General features: G+C 40.7%; 1 protein-coding gene across 1 annotated transcript in view; it reads right to left on the minus strand.

Moving 5' to 3' along the window:
* Positions 1-430: 430 nt before the first annotated feature.
* HDGFL3 (HDGF like 3) overlaps positions 431-19,720 on the minus strand; it is a 47,454-nt gene continuing 28,164 nt past the window's right edge. Inside the window, exons 2-6 of the mRNA XM_089539034.1 lie at positions 9,668-9,744; positions 5,592-5,730; positions 4,829-4,987; positions 2,943-3,089; positions 431-2,146 (exon numbers count right to left, since the gene is read on the minus strand). Coding sequence (XP_089395160.1) covers positions 2,141-2,146; positions 2,943-3,089; positions 4,829-4,987; positions 5,592-5,730; positions 9,668-9,744 — 528 coding nt within the window. The 3' untranslated portion in view covers positions 431-2,140. The remainder of the gene's footprint in view (positions 2,147-2,942; positions 3,090-4,828; positions 4,988-5,591; positions 5,731-9,667; positions 9,745-19,720) is intronic.

The raw sequence follows: 19,720 nt of genomic DNA on the forward strand, positions 1-19,720 counted from the left end.
ACAGCATGGCAATGAAGCCAAGAAAGATGGTCCTCTGCCCAATCTATAGGTTGTAAAGCAGAAGATTAAGGTACACAATATCAATCTTGCAAGGGTACTGTAGTAGCTGTGGAAAATAAGTCCTTGCTGACCCAGTCTATTTCTTTAAAGAAGGTGCGCATCAGAAATGGGAAGGTGGCAGTGATGGAGCTAAGTGACTACCTGTGAGTATCTGTAAAGTTTCCACCCACCTGCTGTTTACGTCACTTGGAACGCTATGGCATTCTGGTGATTATGGGGGGGGGGATTTATTTTAATGTGTCTGGCCCTTAGCTAGGCCTGGTTCTGAAGATCTTCGGATGCAACTAGAAAGCCGCAAGTAAGAAAGACAATGGGACATAAACCACAAAGCTTTCCCCTGCATTGGTGTTCTATTATAACCAACTCAGTGTTAACAGAATGCTTTGCTTTAATACTCGAGTTACATGAATACCTCACATTATTACACGTATGAAGCCAAATACGACGCTAACTTAGCTGCTTACAACCTCAAACCTTACTCCTGATACACATTCCAATAAATTTATTCTGTAAAAACAATAGTTTTTTGTTTTTGTTGTTTTTTTCCTGTTTTTTGTACAGTAAACTTTTTCAACTACAAACCTTGAGTACGCGGAAGATGTTCCAAGGACAAGCATAACAAGGATTGATAAAACCAGACTAAACCCATATGTCTTCACAATAAAAGCTGGCATTAAAAAATAAATAAAATTCTCTATTCTCACAATAGCAACAATAATGTACACAGAATAATGGATTTTGGAATGCTTACTTACTAGTCTAGATCTAGTTTTGCAAGTAGAAAAAAACAGAAAAAATGATGACAGGATCTTTTTTTCCCTCCTTTTTCTTTTAAGCCTTTCAGTTTTGTTTTGTTTTAAATTGGATGTTTTGGTATTGTTTCCCATAGGGCTTTTGTATCACAATTAAGCTTTAAAATGGAAGGCATTCGAAAAACACGTTTAAGCTCAAATTTTGTATTGGCATTTGAAAAAAGCTCCTTGTATTCATCTAAAGAAACACAAAAGACTTTCACTAACTCCACATATAGGAACTAACTCAGAGAAATTTACATTACATCATGAGCTTGAGAAATATTAAAGAGTATAGCTAGCTAGGTATTTTCTAATAAGGAAAGGTATTTTCTTACAATATTGACTTTTTCGGTATGACTGCAACTCAAATACACTTTGTCAGAGTTTAAACCAAAGATGGCTAACTTTCAGTATTCCAGTCACGGAGTAATTCCAATCTCCAGAGTTGTTAGAATGAATGGATGTGTGCGGGGCATTTTCCTACACAGGAACTTGACCTTCTTATGAATGGACAGCCTCCATTATAAAGATAGTGCCATCATGATTTTGGGGCTTTACAATTATGGAGCTCAGGCGTTGAGTTACATACAAATATGTACATTTACATGTTGCATACAAAATCCAAAAAAGAGATGGGGAAATCTACTTACAACTTGAAAATATTTTTTCTTTCTCCTAAAATTAAATGGTGAACATATCTTTTTTACCACACTTTGCCTGCAACTGGAGGGGAAAAGAGCATGAAATTGTGAGAAGGACCAGATCTGCCAGTTGGCCATATTGTTTTCAAACCAATTATTAAAAAGAAAAATACACAAGAAAGGATGGATAAAGAGTAATTTAGTACGTCATGGTTTATATGCGGAACAGAGATTCTTGTGACTTGTTATGAGGGTATGTTCCCAAGCATTGGATCTTTATTCTTTTAAAAAGGCAAATTTAAAGAACAATTTTTAAAAAATTGAATTTTTTGCCTTTTCTTTAGGAAAAAAAAGGTATCTAAAGATCGTGCATTGGCAATGTTGTTGCATGTCAAAAAATATTTTTGTGTAGTTAAATAAAATGACGTTCAGAAAAGGGAAAACTGGTAGGTGGTGGCAGGATAACAATGAACTTGAAAGTCATTACTGAGAACGGAATGGGAATGAATGTGACTAAATGTGCATACAAACAGATATGCTGATGATGAACAGATGTGCTGACTTCTATCAAATCCAAGAATATTAGACAACCAAACATGTAACCTTCTTGTGTCTTCCCTTAATATGCAGCAGTCAATATGTTGGTTAAGTCTGCAGAGAAATAGGAAAGAAATATGGAATGTATTTTAGAAAAGGTTCAAGGGATTCAAAGTCAGCATTACATCATCAACCAAGTAAAATGTTTTTTGAACCTTGGGCAACTTCTAGCCAGTGAAGTACCCCAACTGTTCCAACCGAAATCTGGAATCCTGTTGGTTAGTCCCAACTAGAGTAGACACATTAAATGAATTGTTGAATGGTAAATCAACACTAACGTAACTCCCATTGATTCAATGTGTCTATTTTAAGTGGTACTAGCAACTATGCACAGAGTGTGTTACAGAAGTCCAAATGTGATGCAATCAAAGCATTGTTACCTCATCACTTCAGCAACACTGTTTGCATTACACTCCCCTTACCCCTTCTGTTTGTGCGTGTGTGTTGTGTGCGCATACATCTGTCAACAGAGGCTTCGCTTCATGTATATGATGCATGATTGGACTTCATAAAAACTTATGCTAAAATATATCCATCTCAAAGTTGCAGCTAGATCCCTTCCCCATCCCTTTTTCTTCTTATGCACAAACAGATTAACATGGCTATCTCCTTGTAACCCTAAAAAGGCTTTCCCAAGCTATTGCTATAACCAGCATGGCCAATAATGAAGGGAGGTGTGAGTTGTAGTCCAGGCTCCCCATCCCTCCCCCAAAGGCTTGCAAGAAGACGACAGCACAAGGGCTTTAAAGGTGGCACTGAAATTTGTGGGCTAATCACCTGCTACCCTGGATTATTAATACAGAGCTATCCCTGCACATCTAGTGAATGCAATCCATAACTAAAGCCTTACCCCTTCGCTAGTTTTCTGCAAGTCTGAAGAGGTGTTTCTCGTGTCGTTGCCTGCTTCCCCAGCATCAGAGCTGCTCTTATTTTCTTCCTCTTTGCAATCTTTGTCATCTTCATCTCCTGGAGATTTCCGTGACTGCTTAGAAGATTTCTAAGTATACACCATCAAGGAAGAATAGGAGAGACAAAACAAAAGCAAATACTTTCAAGGGGCATGTAGGTGTGAGACAAACTGTGGATCTTGACAGGGTATCAAGATTCCTAGGCTAGAATTTTGTATCAAGGATGCAACCCTGCCAAGTCCCACTTTTTCAGCCAGTACTGGAGGGGCCCATACTATTAATTTTCTAGCTTTTCCCCATTCATCACTGCTATGGCAACTAGCTCTCTAGGGTCTTTCAGTGGCAACAACAGAGGTTGGAAATAGATAGTAGAATTCAACTTTTCCCTTGTGATGCTAGTGGTCCTGAGAGACATACAGAGCCACCCCTGTTCACCAAGAAACAGTGATGTTCCTCATGGGATATGATTCAAGATGGAATGAAATGTTTTTGGGCTCAACACCTTCAAGCAGAGTGGACCATAAATCTGTTAGTTACTTGCGATGGCTTAAGGTGGACTCAGACCATCCCATCTCACGTGTTTGGTCACTGCAGACATTGGAATTTTCCACACCCACACAAAATCTCCCTCCCCTGAACTAAACTTTCAAGGAATGAAATCCTTGCAAAAGGGCCATTTCTGGCTCACTGGAGATCAAGAGGAACATCAGAGATACATCTAGCTACCTCGCTTTGCCTAGACATGCTGCAAGGATGTCATCTGCAGGGACCTCCTGAGGATCCCTGGAGGCATCCAGGCATAGGAACATAGCTGGATGATCCCTCCTCCCCTTTTTCCAACAATGCAAAAATGCCTGTGTTTTGATGACTGTGTTGCTTCAAAAGGGTTTTTTGGGGTACAGTATTGGGAGACATAGCTACAATCCATGTGTAAATCTCTCAGTGCAGGAGTTAAGCTGCATCTTTTTTGAGCCCCTCAGTCTTGCTGTGAGAAAATTTATACACTGCTTCAAGAAGTCAAAGATTGTGCAAGGCTTATATACAGGGTTTTTCCAAGAAAATAAAATGTGTCCCAAACACTGCACATATTTCAAACAATGAATGAGTTGTATCATTTCCTTCTTAGAAACAAATGATGGTGCCATCAATGAACTGCCTTTGCTTTGCCCTCCTCCATTTCAAGATAATTTCTGGCTTGCAGCAGAGTAGAATTCCAGCAACAGACGACACCAGATGTTAAAAACCAGCTACTGAAAAAGGTAGATGGGCAGCCTAAAGGTTCTTGTTCATACATTAACAGAAGGAAATTAGTGCTGGGTTGCCTGCAGCTTTGTTTATTAACAAATCAGATGATCCCACTTTGATCAAAATAAACAAACAAAGGAATGACTAAATAGCAGTCTGGGAATAGGATTAACTGAGCTATTTTTCATTTGAAAAAGAGACAGGGTGAGCAAAAAGACAAGCTGAAATGCATCACCACTTGTTCCAAAGCAGTACAAAGCAGTACTCTAGACCAGTGCATTTTAAGCTATCTGAGGTGGAACAGCAGTAGGGTTCTCTCCCTGCAAAGGTGCAGGAATCGTCACCATATTTGTGCCCATTGACTACAATTGTTTCTTTATCTCATGGAAACATGCTGTGGATCGGCAGCCAATAGTTCACAAACTATTTTTTGTAGGGGTTAGTGTGGTTGGGGGAATGTGGTCCCTGAAGTCTGCTGTGGGACTAATGTGGTCCCCTAACTGTCCCCAGTTGCCCACATCATTATAAATGATATTTATATTACAAGAGATTAGTATCAACAGTGGAGAACTTCACAAAGTACCTTTGAAGTGTAGGATTTTTTCCGTTTTGAGCCCCCCTTTTCATTCTTTCTTTTGCCTTTTCCATCTTCTTCTACCCGATCACCTTCCTCCTCGCTGCTGGCGTCTGCCGTATTCCCTCCTTCGCCCTCAGTTTCTGATGAGCTCTGTTGCTGAATTGCCTTTGGAATAAAACAAACAATTAAGACTCCTATAGGTTCTGCGAAACGTTATATTTCAGAGTGAGAAACTGATGAGAAGTGCTTAGCATTCCCATCCATTCTCACTCTGATATGTATCAGCCTTATTGTACAGCTTTGAGATAACAGCCTGGAGAATGGTAGACTGAGAATTATATGATAGTCATCTCCAAGTATCTGAAACACTGTCACTTAGAAGATGAAGCAGATCTACTCCCTCCCATCGTTCCACATCACTGGCTAGACTTGATGTTGCAAGGAACTGGGGTCTCACAATGTTCTTCTAGTCCTGTGCTAAGCAGAACTTACTATGTACCCGCAACCAAGGGCTTACCAAAGTCTTCATAGAATATGGACTGAGCACAGTTAGTTCCAAATCCCAAACAGAACATGATAAAATGCCACAATTCTTTAGACTGATTATCATAGAGTGAGTAGGCACATGATAACTGAACATGCAGGGACACTGATGACATGTAATGTTTCTTGATAAATCTGGTTCAAATTGTTGAACTACTTGCACTTTCACAGGTTAACTGTTGAAGAGATGCTAATGACACACACAAAAAACCAAACCCATTCTTACCTGGTATCCAGTAAACTTGACACCAGGGTTGTTTTCTATTTCCCAGAGGCCTTCATTAAATCCTTTTCGTTTGTTTGACTTCCCAAACTTGTCCTTGTATTCTTTGTAGGGGAAGAGGTCTTTCGGCCCCAAAAATGCACTGTGATGCAACAGAGACAAGAGTCAAACGGCAGGTACATTTACATTCCATGTGGGTTGCAAAAATACAATGTTCACTGCTGTTCATTTATTGAACGGAAGGTTTCTACTGTGTATTTCAGTGGATATCGTCCCCCCTCAAAATGTCCTGGTACCTGGGCTACTGTGAACTGTTTTTATCTCTATGGTTAGGACAATCTGCAGTAATTTTGTGAAAGAATAGGGTGAATCTGCCCTCCTGTGGTGAAATCAAAGACGACACTGGTCGATTAGCTACAGTTTGGGGATTCACCAGGGAATTGTCTTGGATCTTGCTGGAAAAGTGAGATATTATGTTTCCTTGCAGTGCTGGAAGGAGGAACTCTGGAAGTTTCTGACTAAAAAAGTATCCAAAATCAATTTACTTCCTTTCTTTCCTATTTCTGGTTTGCATAGCCTCTTACAGTATGTGAATGGGAGGAGCCAAATGGAAATTAACCCATATCCTCACCCCTGGAAGCTGGTGGTTTCCATGTCACTGTGACAGTGAATCAACACCAAAGTTGTTGAATTCTATATCCCAAATAGGTTCAGCACTTTGCATAGCTCCTTAAGTTCAGTCTGCAACATCGATCATGTTTACCACCACAGTCACAAGAGAACCATTGTGGACTTACAGCTCTCTGCTTTGAAATGTATATGTGTTTATGGCAGGGATGGGCAAGACCCAGTGCCAGGATCATTTCTGTGGCCCTTGGGGTGCATGCATCAAATTTCTCTGCCCCCATTCCTCCCCACAAAATATTTCTGTTAGACTCAAAATGACTTCTGGGTTACTTCATGTTATTAAAAAAAGGCAAAAGAAAAAAGAAAGGAAGGAAGGAAGAGAAAAAGAAAGAAAAGAAAAAGAAAGGCCTATCTAAGGCTTAAAACTGTCCAGGAAAGATTTTAAAATGCCCCTCACAACCCCAGAGACTTGGGGGGGGGGGGCATTTGACAGCATGTTTTTTGCAGCGGTGTGCAGTGGGAAGTGCAGCAAAATAAGTGGGTGCGTGTGGATGCATGCATATATGCCTGTGTGTCCTCTTTTAAGTCACCTGACCCCACAAATTTTCTTAGGCAATGAATACTCAGAAGTGGCTTTGCCAGTTCCTTCCTCTGAAATAGTGTACAGCACCTGGCATTCCGTGGTCGTCTCTCATCCACATACTAACCAGGGCTTATTCTGCTTAGCTTCCAAGATTACAGAGCATCTGATCCCTAGTCTCTTGGGGTGTTATTGTGTCCTGCTAACCCCCAGTAGTTGCCCACCCTTATGGCTTATGGTTAAACAAGGTGATTCAAAGAGTTTCCATAATTTCAAGAGGGGGAAACCTGAGAAATCAAACAGAAGCACTTCTGGTATAACAGAGCTGGGGTAAACATGCTACAGGGATCTGAAGGCCAAGTGCCATCTTGGACCTGGAGGGGACCATACTGAGTCCATAAGAAATAAAAAACAAAACAAAGCACAATTGGAAACAGCTGAAGTCTTGGAGGAGGGCATGGTCCCTTGAAAAATGTCAGTTTCTGTTTCCATTGGAGAAGTTAGTAGGAATGCTTAAACCCAGCATTTCTCATTATGTTTTTAACCAAGGCCCCCTTTTGATACTCATAAAATTATCATGTTCCCCTTGAATTTGCCTCACTCAGTAATTTTATTTGACATTTTATGATTCCACTTTAAGTACCTTTGCTGCATCCTATGAAACCCTGGGGTTTGTAGCCTGGTGAGGCATTGGAGCTCTCTGGCTGAGAGTTCTAAATATACTTCCCAAAACTAAAAGTCCCAGGGTTCCACAGGATGGAATCATGGTAGTTAAAGAAGAATCATAGTGCTATATTTGTGTAGTGGAAGAAATGTGGAAACTCAGAATACATTTGGGTGTGTGGCATGTGTATGTAATTTTTGGTACTAAGGTATTGGGAAATGTTAATGTTCATTCATATGCAATGAACTCTTCAGTATGCATAACTCAGAGATAAAGAGACAAAATTGTCGAAAATTATGGATAATGTAATAACATGCGTACTAATAAAGTATAACTGTTTCCCGTCATTTCCCAAATAAAAATTATATTACAATATTGAATATCCTTTTTTTTTCAAATAACACACTCCTCCCCTCAAACCATGATATGCCACCGTTGGTTGAGAATCACTGATTATTATGCCTATACATTGTTTTTGATTTGCATTTTAAAGAAAGAATAGCACTATGTAATTATTTAAAAATGAAAAACAAACAAAGAAGAGAGGAAACTAGTAGTCAAAACCTCACTCTGTACTGGAATAGAACTGACACTGAGAGCCCTACTACAGTATACACAATTACAGCATTGTAATTCTGCTTCAACTGCCATAGCTACATCTTAAGGAATCACAGAATATGTAGTTGGGGGAGACATTAGATCTCTTTCAGAATTCTAACTAGCAGTTCCTAAACTGCAAATCACAGGATTCTACAGGACAGAGTCATGGCAGTTAAAGTGGAATCATAGGGGTGAAACAGATGGACAAAATAAAGCAGCTTCCAGCCACTCTGAAGGCAGGGCTTTTATATGATGCATGCTTTCAAAGAGGTGGAAACCAAAATGAAGCCATGCTCCAGGGCTAAAAACCAGAGCAAAAAGAAGTTGGGATACCTGGCCTAGCCCAGAAAATGCATATCTTTGTGCTTGCATATAAACACCTTACGCGAGTACTGTATAGGGCTGCAGCAAAGCAAAAAAGTGAAAGTGTCGTAACTCCAATGGATTTAATTACAACATACACAAACCAGACAGTCCAACAGGGGGGCATGGACAGAAGGGGGCATGTATGTATGATTGTGCTTTGCCAATGTATCACTCGCACACCAACGCACTGATGCCTTGTACCGGCAGAGCATCGCACATGCGACTGTGTAACTTACCAAAGGGGTGGCCATGCAATGGAATGGCATCTAGGCAGATGTGGGCAGTAGTTGGAGGTCACAGACAGTGTGACATTGCACATGCATGGTGCGGGGGCAACAAAAAAACAATTACCCAGGGGCACGGCTTGATGCCACAGGCCATGTGTATTTGGCCTGCCTTGCGAGTAGGACAAATATGGTTTTGACCTGTTTTTTGGAAAAAAACAGAATCAAGCCACTTTTTCCTGCCCGCCTGCTTCTGTCTATAGTGGTATAATTGTATAACGTGAAATGGCCCTGAGACAATTAGGTTACTCACCATCCCCATGCATACTCAATAGCAAGTGGTAAAATGGGTGGTGCTAATGTGGTATGAGAGCCAGCATGGTGGAGTGGTTTGAGTGTTGAACAAGGAATCTGGGAGATCAGAGTTTACACCCCTTCTAAGCCACAGAAAGCAATTGAGTGACCTTGGGCACATCACACCATAGGGGAAGGCACTGGCAAAACTCCTCTGAATAAACCTTGCCAACAAAACTCAAGGATAAATAAGGTCACCATAAACTGGAGTTGACTTGAAGGCACACAGCAACAGCAAACATGGTGTAGTGAGTGTTGAACTAGGATCTGGAAGATGCAGGTTCAAATCCCAATTGAGCCATGACATTGACTGGGCACTCACAATCTTTCAGCTTAGCCCATCTCACAAGGTTCTTGATGTGAGGATTAAATAAAGAGAATCTTGAACACTGCCTTCAGCTTCCTGGAGGAGGGGTGGGACTGGAATTTAGCAAATCAATGTCTGAGCACTGAGTTGCCCAAATGGAAATATTTCTGGGTTCCACATCCATGTTCTCCTTTCAGGCAGCCACTCTTGTCAAGTGGCCCAAAGCAGGTCCGAACAAAGGAGAGACCTTCATCAACATAAGAACCTGGTGTATCAACTTGAGTTTAACACTACTTTCAAGGAATGAAGCATCAAGCTTATATGTTGTAGAAGAATATACTCTTTTTGTTCACTTACGTTTCATGAGTCCCAAAAAAGAAGATAGGGTACTTATTGGCTGGAGGCTTCACAGCTCCCTCAGGGAGTTCATCGATCTGTTGGACAGAAACAGATGTTGGCCCATCACCAAATGCCCAAAGAGTCTGACAATAAAACCAAGTAGCTACAACATTAAAAGAGTACAGTGTTAATAGACAATACAGTTGTTGCTTGAAAGTTGTTATGCAAGAACACATACGTCTATATAACCAGAGTAGGGTAGGATCCTGAAGAATCCAGCTTTCATTTTAGGGAAAATAATAGATAATAATAGAGCCAGTGTGGTATGCTAGTTTCAGTGTTGGACTAAGACTCTGGAGACCAGACTTCAAATCCGCACTCGGCCATCAAAACCCACTGAGTGACCTTAGAGAAGGCATACTCTCGCAACTTCAGTAAAGGCAACCCACATCCGAACAAATCTTGCCAGGAAAACTCTGAGATAGGGTTGCCTTAGTCAGAAATTAGTTGAAGGCACACAACAACAAATATATATTTGTGGACAATATCTCTGAGATAAATTCCCTGTAAGACAGATCAAGACAAAAGTATTTGGCCAAAATTCCAAAGGACATCGTGTTTGGGTAGCCAGAATGTGACTTAGAGGACATCCTTAAATATCAAAATTCTAGATGCATATTTTTCTTCAAACAAGAGGTAGAAAGCCTAATTGCACTCAAGCTAAAGCCTACTATCAGTTCAAAAGCTTTCACATTTTTCCTCGCCACATTGAACATTGCAATGAGAAGAATGAGTGACTGTCCTTCCTTCCAGTGTTGCAACTGAAGAAGTGGTCAAGAATCATATCTGCAGTTGGACACTAGTCCCTGCCGACTCCTATAATCTTTAACAGTATTTTCTTTTAAATTCTTTACTACAGCAACAGGGGGGAAAATAACAGTGCACTAAAACCTCAGTATTGTTTATTAAAACTCATCTACGCTAACCATGGATGTACAAACTTAGTCCCTTTGGAATGTGCATAGTTACCAGGCAGTAAGCATACTTACTAAAGAGTAAGTCCCATTAGTCCAGCCTACGGCCTCTTTCACACTATACCAATAATAGCACTTTGATACCACCTGAATTGCCTGACTGCATCCTACAGAATCCTAGGATTTCTGGTTTGGTGAGGCAATAGAGCTCTTTGGCTGAGAAAACTAAATACCCCTTCCTAAGTGCAAATCCCAAAATTCAACAGGAGGCAGCCATGGCAAATAAAGTGGCATGCAAGTGCTATAACTGATGGTGTTAAGGAGATGAAGACTGGGAAGGTGTGCTGGATTTTTCTATTTGATGTGCTGGTGCGCATGTGTTTAATGGTGTATGTTTTATCTGGTTAAATTTTTGTTTGGTTGTTTAATCTCTTTTTAACTTTTTTTATTTTGTGAATTTTTAACCACATTCTTTTTAATCTGTTGTAAGCTGTTCTAAGTCCCAAACAGGGAAAAAAGTGGGGTATGAATAGTAATAATAATAATAATAATAATTATTATTATTATTATTATTATTATTGATCGGTTGAGGAGGTGCTGGATAACCACAGACAAAATGGCCAGGCTTTCCTACTCTGAAGAATAAAAGAGGAGTGTGCTCCCTTTAGGTACTTTTGGACTAAGATGCTTTGGGCATCTTCTCTCAGCAGTGGCCAAACTGTCATACTTGATGTCTAATTTATATACAGGTATTCATTTTTATTTAACTTATACCCCGTCTTTCTCTCGTGGTGTGTGTGTTTGTGCTAGTAGGCAAAGATCCCTGCTTTTTAAAGTTACTGAAAACTTTCTTGCTGCTCCTTTTGAGCTAATTAATTCCCCCATCAAAGTCAATTTTGGAGCAATTTAGGTAACTGTGCCTTCAAGTCACTTGTCAACTTATAGTGACCCAAAGGATTTCAAAGGGTTTTCTTAGACAACCAATACTCAGAGGTCATTTTGCTAATTTCTTCCTCTGAAATATAATCTACAGCACCTGGTATTCATTGGCATTTCCCATCCAGGGAATAACCATGGCTGACCCTGCTTCGCTTCCAGGATCAGACAGGATCTTTTGCTTTTAGGATATTTAGGCTTCTAATTTTTCTCTCTTGGTACAAGACCCTAAATAGCTTATAACATATTAAAACAAAGCACAGGTAAAATCTATTAATGCAAAAGTTTTTTAAAAACAAACAGTTCTATTAAAAACACTAAATATAGTTTAAAAAAGGCGCAACCCCCTCCCCCATTAAAAGACCATTTCCCCATAGTGCTATAAGACCAAAGTCCTGTCACTATAAAAGATCTTTGCCTGCCAAAGGAAAAAAAATCATTGAATCATGGCGTTGGAAGAAGAAGGAGACTCCACAACTCTCTAAGGGAGTGTGCTCCACTGTCAAACAGCTCTAACTGTCAGGAGGTTCTTCCTAATGTTGAGTTGGAATCTTTTCCTGTAGCTTGGTCCTAGTCTCTGGAGCAGCAGAAAACAAGCTTGTTGTATCCTCAATATGGCACTCCTTCAAATACTTAAAACAAGACTATCATATAACCTCTTAACTGTCTCTTCTTCAGGCTAAACATACCCAAATCCTCATAAGGCATGGTTTCTAGACCCTTCACCATTCTGGTCACCCTCCAACTTGTCAACTTCCTTTTTGAATTGTGGAGCCCAGAACTGGACACAGTATTCCAGGTGAGGAATACTGACTCTCTTCACTAGCTAGCTGGACAATGACAAAAATAGTATAACAAGCTCATCATAGGCTGCATCCACACTGCAGAAATAATCGGGTTTGGTGTCAAACCAGATTATTTCTGCAATGTGGATGCAGCCATAGGCCTGTTACAGACAGCCAAAATAAAGCTGCTTCGAGTCACAGTGGAGGTATGGTGTTTCAATGATGCATGTGTCCTAAGAGTCCAGAAGTCACACCAAAGCCACACTCCAGTCTGGAGCGTGGCTTTGGTGTGGCTTCTGGACTCTTAGGGAGCATGCATCATTGAAACACCATACCTCCAAAGTGACTCGAAGCAGCTTTATTTTGGCTGTCTGTAACAGGCCCTAGTCTCCGAAAACCACTGTGGTTTAAAGTTTAGAGTATTAAATGGCATCAAATGAAGTGAACTGAAGTCTACGAAAGCTTATGACAGAACAAACAAACCGGTTAGTCTCAAAGGTGCTACCAGATTCCTTTAAGCCTTTTAATGTGAAAACAGACTACCATGGCTATCTTTTGATGTGTTTAGAGTATTAAACTAGGGTCCAATCCACACTGTAGAAATAATCCAGTCTGAGACTGCTTAAGCTGCCCTGGCTCAATGCTAGGGAATTCTGGGAACTGCAGCTTTGTGAGACATTTAGCCTTCTCTGTCGGAGAGCTCTGGTGCCACAACACATTACAATTTCCAGGATTCCCTAGCACTAAGACAGGGCAGTTAAAGCAGTCTCAAAGTGGATTATTTCTGCAGTGTGTTTTGGACCTAGGTTAAGGGAGACCTGGTTCAAACGCCACCCCATCCTTTGCTGTCAATTCAGGTACAAAGTTTACTAGATGGAGGGCCACTCTCTCATCCTAACCTACCTCACAGAGTTATTGTGGTGGTAAGTGGAATAACGTCTACACACCATTCTGAGTTCATAGAAGAAGAGTAGAATAAAAAAGAAACAGAAAGACTAGGGACTAGTAAAACGTTTGTAGTTTAGCACTTATTTGAAAAGCTGACTCTATTGCTTATACTTGAAGCAGTTAAAAAGAGGTAAACAGTGGGGAATTACCATAACTTGGCACTTTAATCTTTGTTAACAAACTGAAAACAGCCATTAGCCGTATCTGTACTGCCTATGCTTACTAGTGCAGCATATGGTTCCTGATAAGTGATAACAGCCAACAACACTAACATTGCAGTTACCACACATACAATTACTTACAAAGCACACATTGAGAAATGCCATTGACAGGAAGGGAGAAATGCTACTCATTATTTTAAATAAATCCCCTGTCCCAAAAAAGCAGATAGGAAACTGAAATGTATTTTCAAAATCACATGAATGTATGCCATTATTAGGCTGCAAGCTCTGTTTTCTCTGACAGAATGATCCATCAACGGGACAGTTTTATATGTTTGTTAGGAAGAAAATATCTCTGAGGTCAATAGAGCTTCCTCACTAGTAAATATACTTACTGCCTGGTAAGTAAGCTTATTTACATACTGTTGGGCTTACTTTTGAATAACAATACTTACCATCAAGTTGCATGTGTGTAGTCGATGAATTGGTATAACTAAGTTTTAGTTTAACAAGGTTAGGAGTTAATTGTACACTTATTTTAGGCTACTTTGTTCACAGTGTGTTACTGTAGCCTAAAAACCATTAAGGCACCAGATCCTGTCTCAGCTTGGAAACTAAGCAAGGTCAGCCCTGGTTAGTACTAGGATGGCAGACCAGCAAGGAATACCAAAGAAAACCCTATGAAATTCATGGAGTTGTTGTAAATTGAGAGGGAACTTGAAGGCACACATACGCACCTGAGATTACCTCTATGCCTAACAATAAGTTGTTATTTTTATAACAACATTGTAGGTTAAAAATTACAAATGCTGAGATTGCATAACATTGCAAATACATTCACATTCAATTGATTCTAAAATCAGCAGATCAACTAAAACCCAACAAATTAAGCCTTTTTTAAAATTCTGTACTTTTAGTTGATAGTCCTAAAATACACTTAATTTGCATATTTTAATTGGGTTGAAGTTAGTTTGAGATCTTTCAGAATATTGAATATTTGTCCCATATTGTCTCCATTTCCTGTAAAGAAAGATGTTTGGAGCTCAGGAAGTTTGTGAGTGGCATCTTCAGCAAAATGTTACAGTGGTAAAATCCTACTTCTGGTTCCAGTGAGCTGTTTGTTCCAAGCAGACGATTCCACCCCTCTCACCCAGTTTTCTAGTTTTCTTTTCCAATTCACACTTCAAATTCTCTGTCTTCTGTACACAGTCAGACCTCACTAGGACATTTCTGAGGCAGCACTTGCATTTTTCTACCTTGGATTTAACTCAACATATTTCAACAATTTTTTTTTATCTACAACTAGCAGTATGCATATGGGAAATGAAAAAACAAAAACAAGTCAGGCAAGTCTTGCATAAGAAAGGCCTGTTACAGACAGCCAAAATAAAGCTGCTTCGAGTCACAGTGGAGGTATGGTGTTTCAATGATGCATGCGTCCTAAGAGTCCAGAAGTTGTGCCAAAGCCATGCTCCAGCCCTTCAGGACTGGAGTGTGGCTTTGGTGTGGCTTCTGGACTCTTAAGACGCATGCATCATTGAAACACCATACCTCCACTGTGACTCGAAGCAGCTTTATTTTGGCTGTCTGTAACAGGCCAAACAAAAACATTTTGAGCCTTCTACAGCCATCTTGAGAGCTTCTTCCAAAATGCATCCAGAGATGACTTTTCCTTCACCAGCGTCTACTTTTCTTATGATTTCCATTTTTGGTGGCCAGACGTATACATCTATGCTTCTTTAACATGGTAAAAGGAATTGGTGAAGGAAAGTTATCTGCTTCCCTCCTTTCTCCCTGTTTTGTTGTTCATGCATGCTCAGTAAGGAAATCTGGAGACAGCTGCTGTTCACCTTGCCTGTTATAGGCAGGCACATAGCCGAAGTAGTACTGGCTAGAATAGAGTCCCATTCTTTCCCAGCACAAGCTTTTACTGAAGATATACTGCTCAAATGCCACACCAAATCTTTGTGTTCTTCTAGCCCTCCTTCACCACCTTTGCAATGCTGATGCTGCTAAAAAAAAACACCTTGATGCTAGACAGAGGGCTAGAAGGAAAAGCAGAGCTAGCTGAATGTAAAAAGACTTCACAACAAGGAGCTTCTTTGTTAGAGGCTTTGCTATCAGAGGTATGTCTTTACTATGTGTGAGAAACATTGAGGCTAAAATATGCCAACAATTAGTCATCATTTATTTTAAAATATATCACATAGTTGCTTTTAAAAAAAACCAATCCTGCTTTTTATGGCATCTTTAGAGGAAGAGGCAGGATATAATTTTTCTAAAATTACATATGAGTTATAAAGAAAGTGAAGGGTGGTATAATGCAAGACTGGAGAACTGGTATCTTCCTCCCCTTCATGAAGTTGGTGGACTCCAGTTCCCATCAATCCCATTCAGCCTGGCCATTGGTGAGGAATGGCCAGGCTGAATGGGACTGCTGGAAATTGCTATAGTAGGTAGCAAGTCAGATAAGGAAAATCCCATCTCAAGTCATGAAGATGGCTTCAGATGATCATACAGCTATCATCTGGTAGGGGATATATGATTCCCTAAACTACTGAGAGAAAGGGTTGGATTGCAATCCAAAAAATAGTACCCCTATACAAATCTACTGTTCCATTCTAACAGGCCTATATAGTTCCAACAGAGCCAGAAAGCAACATACCTGTAAATTATTACATATATTTATATTACAAAGGTACAGAGAACCTGTGGTCTGAGCATTGGGCTAGGGCTTTGGGAGACCAGGGTTCAAATCCCCTCTCAGCTATGGAAACCCACTGGGTGATTTTGGACAAGTCATACTCTCTCACCCTTAGAGGATGGCAATGGCAAACGATCTCTGAAGAAACTTGCCAAGAAAACCTCATGATAGGTTCACTTTAGGGTTGCTATACATCAGAAATGGTAATGGCACATCTCTTCTGAAGTGTCTTGCCAAGAAAATCCTAGAAGAGAGTTGTCATGAGCTGGAATCCACTTGAGTCACATACTAACATCATAAGATGCAATGAAGTTATATTCAAAGGCAACATAATAAGTGCACCTTTAGGGGTATGCAGTGAGTATAATAACCTAGTTCCTTTTCAAGGGCAATATTAGAGGCTTTTTGTGTGGTATTTTTTCAGGTTCTATGCCATTCTTTTATCAATTCTAATTTCATACTGCTGGCGGGGGGGGGGGGAAGTACCCCCAAGAGGGAGAAGTAATGTAAGGGTTTATAATGTCCCCCTCTTTGTACAGTTAACAGCAACCAATTATTTGTGTGTGTGGTGAGCTCCAATAAAAATTTACTTTCACAAAGTAATGTTCCAAGTTCTGGTTGTCGAACCTCTAAAAATGTAACTGAGGTGTTGGAACTGTCCCAATCCCTCATCTGATGCTCTGAAAATAGGTCTATTTTCAATTCATCCCTCCCTCACATGACTGACAACTGCAGGGGGGCGGGGAGACCATAGATGTGTGTATGTTTACATCCGGAAAGGAAAGCCTGCTTTTACAGGCCTTGGCCAACCCTGATGTAAAACCCTGACTGTGCAGATTTCTAAATCATAGGGAAAGGGTTTATGTGCCGAGCAGAGGTGTAGCTATGGGTGGGGGAAGCAGATGAAAACATTGCCCCCAAATAAGAATTCTGCCCTCCCAAGTGGTATTTTCTTTCAGTCCCCAAATTTCTAGCACTGCAGTACCTTTAAACCACAACTGAGCATTTACAAATAGAGCCGAGGTATCCGAAGGAAAGGAGCAGGCAAAGGGACCAAGGGAAAATGAACACAACAAACAGAAGAGTTCTTAGTGTGTGAAAAATGTTCAGTACCTCTCTTTGTAATGCTAGAAATTGGGTACAGAATGAACAGTTCATGAGGTGGGGGCTCTTATTCAGAGAGGCAAAGTCCTCACTTTGCCCCTCCTTGGCCACAGAGCCAGGTCCCTTGTCTGGAGATGTGTTCTGGCCAATGCATGGTTATCAGGGGCAGAGCGGAGGGAGACAATTGCAGATGCAGGGCCCTGCTTTCTCCCTCTTGGGATTGTTAAAATGCATGAGGGAGACCTACTGGATAGACCTGATGTCTCCTCTGTATGTGTGTAAGTGTGCACATGCGCAGTCTGTCTTTTGTTGAGAAAATTGTGTGTGTGTGTGTGTGGGGATTGCAGAGAACACACAGCACATGCTCTAAGCAAAACCCCCACGTCCCTGCCTTATCTGAGTGTTGACACCCATAACGGCTTGTTATCTCACCAACTGAACTACTACTTCAGCATCGACCAAGAAACCTGCTGTCATTTTCCACTCTGAAGCAGCTAGAAGGAGAGCGGCCATTATGGCACACCCCCATTTCCCCTGACTGCTGGCATCGGTGGCAAATCAGCGTCAGCCTTGCCCCCCCACCTCTACCCATAGCTTTTGTTAAGATTCTCATTCCCCTGGCTGGATTGGCTATTTCTCTCACAGAAATTCAAAAGGGGGGAAAAAGACACACACACTCCACCAATGCTTGGATCCAAGAACAAAAGAGTGATGAGAGCAGCAGCTTCTGCTACTTTCTGCATCTCATCTAGTGACAGAAGACAACACACACACACACAGACACACATGCCTGCCCATTCCCTCAAGACAGCCCACACTGCTCTTTTGGATTGCTTTTAGAAAGAAACGAACCAAATTCTGAAGTGCACCCTATAATAATAACCCACAATCAGCATAGAGATTTTATAATATGCACTACAATTGCTGTGGTCCCCGCTCTCTCTCCTCTGCTGTGCATCAGCCTACTGTGCGTGAATATAATATCGACGCTGACAACACACAGCAGACGGCCATTTCCATGATGCCTATCTAACCAGATGTAGAAAGCTGTGAAGAAACCATCTCCCAGCAGATCAGCCACCACCCAACCCCCTCACATGGTTGCAAAAAAGGAAGGGAAAGGAGCAGGGAAAAAGAGGAGAGGCAAATCCGCCCTGTTAAATCTTCCACAGAAAGAGAATTCAGTTCCATCCATTCTACCACCTCACAGCAAAACGTTCTGATGCTCAAGGAATATAAAATACACTTGATGCCCTCTGATATACAATATAATTGAGTGGAAAACTGTTGGTGTTTACTGATGCTCAGATTTTCTACTGGAACCCATATTTTTAGTACCCAAAGTGGCACGCCTCTCTCTCTGCCCAATGGACATGGTAAACCACATTTCTTTCTAAAACTGATGGGTCACTCTGTCACCAATAACTCACAGGGTGATAAACACACACACACACTGAAAATAAAATCAACATAAAATCAGAAACAGTGTCATAAAAAACAATCTATTAACCAATCTAACAATCCCTTATGAGCAGCACTCAGTTAAAAGCAGTAGAGGTTAAAAGCAGACACCCCACAAGGCCTGCTAAAAATATCAGAGAATATGTTATTTTCAAAAAATAGCCAATCCAGGGCAATGTTTCTGACAGATCCATTCCTTGATCTAGGCCAAATTCAGCATGTCCTGAGGTCCTTTCACACTATACAAATGAAGGACTACAATTCCACTTTAACTGGGATCAGCACTTTAGGGGACTATTCAGAAATCCCAGCCAGACAGGATTAGTGCTTCCTTAAAGTACAAACCCCAATATTCCACAGAATACAGCAAAGACAGTTAAAGTGGAATCATACCACTATAACTGTGTAATGTAAAAGCTTTGGGGGCTCAAGTCCAAAACACACTGCAGAAATAATCCAGTTTGAGACTAATTTAACTGCCCTAGCTCAATGCTAGGGAATCCTGGGAATTATATCTTATTGTGGCACCAAAGCTCTCTGACAGAAAAGGCTAAATGTCTCACAAAACTCCAGTTCCCAGAAATCCCTTGCATTGAGCGGGGGGCAGTTAAAATGGTCTCAACTTGGATTGTTTCTGCAGTGTGTTTTGGACCTTAGTGGAGATTTGTTGTTGTGCGCTTTCAAGTTGTTTCCGACTTATGGCGACCCTATCATGGGGTTTTCTTGTGAAGATTTGTTCAGAGGAGGTTTGGTATTACCTTCCCCTGAGGTTGAGAGTATGTGACCTGCCCAAGGTTACCCAGTTCTTTATTTTCTATTATGCGTCTGAGTACAGTTAGTCTGTAGCCTTGGACAGGGAAGAACTACAGAACAATAAAGCATACATCCTTTATACATCTGATGAGTCTGCATTATTGCTTCAGAGAAATTCAGGCCTCTAAAGACAAGCAAAAACAGAGGATTAAAAGATCTGTTCCTGGCAGAGAAAGAATAACACA

Source organism: Sceloporus occidentalis, unplaced genomic scaffold (assembly GCF_023333645.1).
Source record: "Sceloporus occidentalis isolate IW3139 unplaced genomic scaffold, rSceOcc1.0.p SCAF_9, whole genome shotgun sequence".
NCBI classification, from domain to species: domain Eukaryota; kingdom Metazoa; phylum Chordata; class Lepidosauria; order Squamata; family Phrynosomatidae; genus Sceloporus; species Sceloporus occidentalis.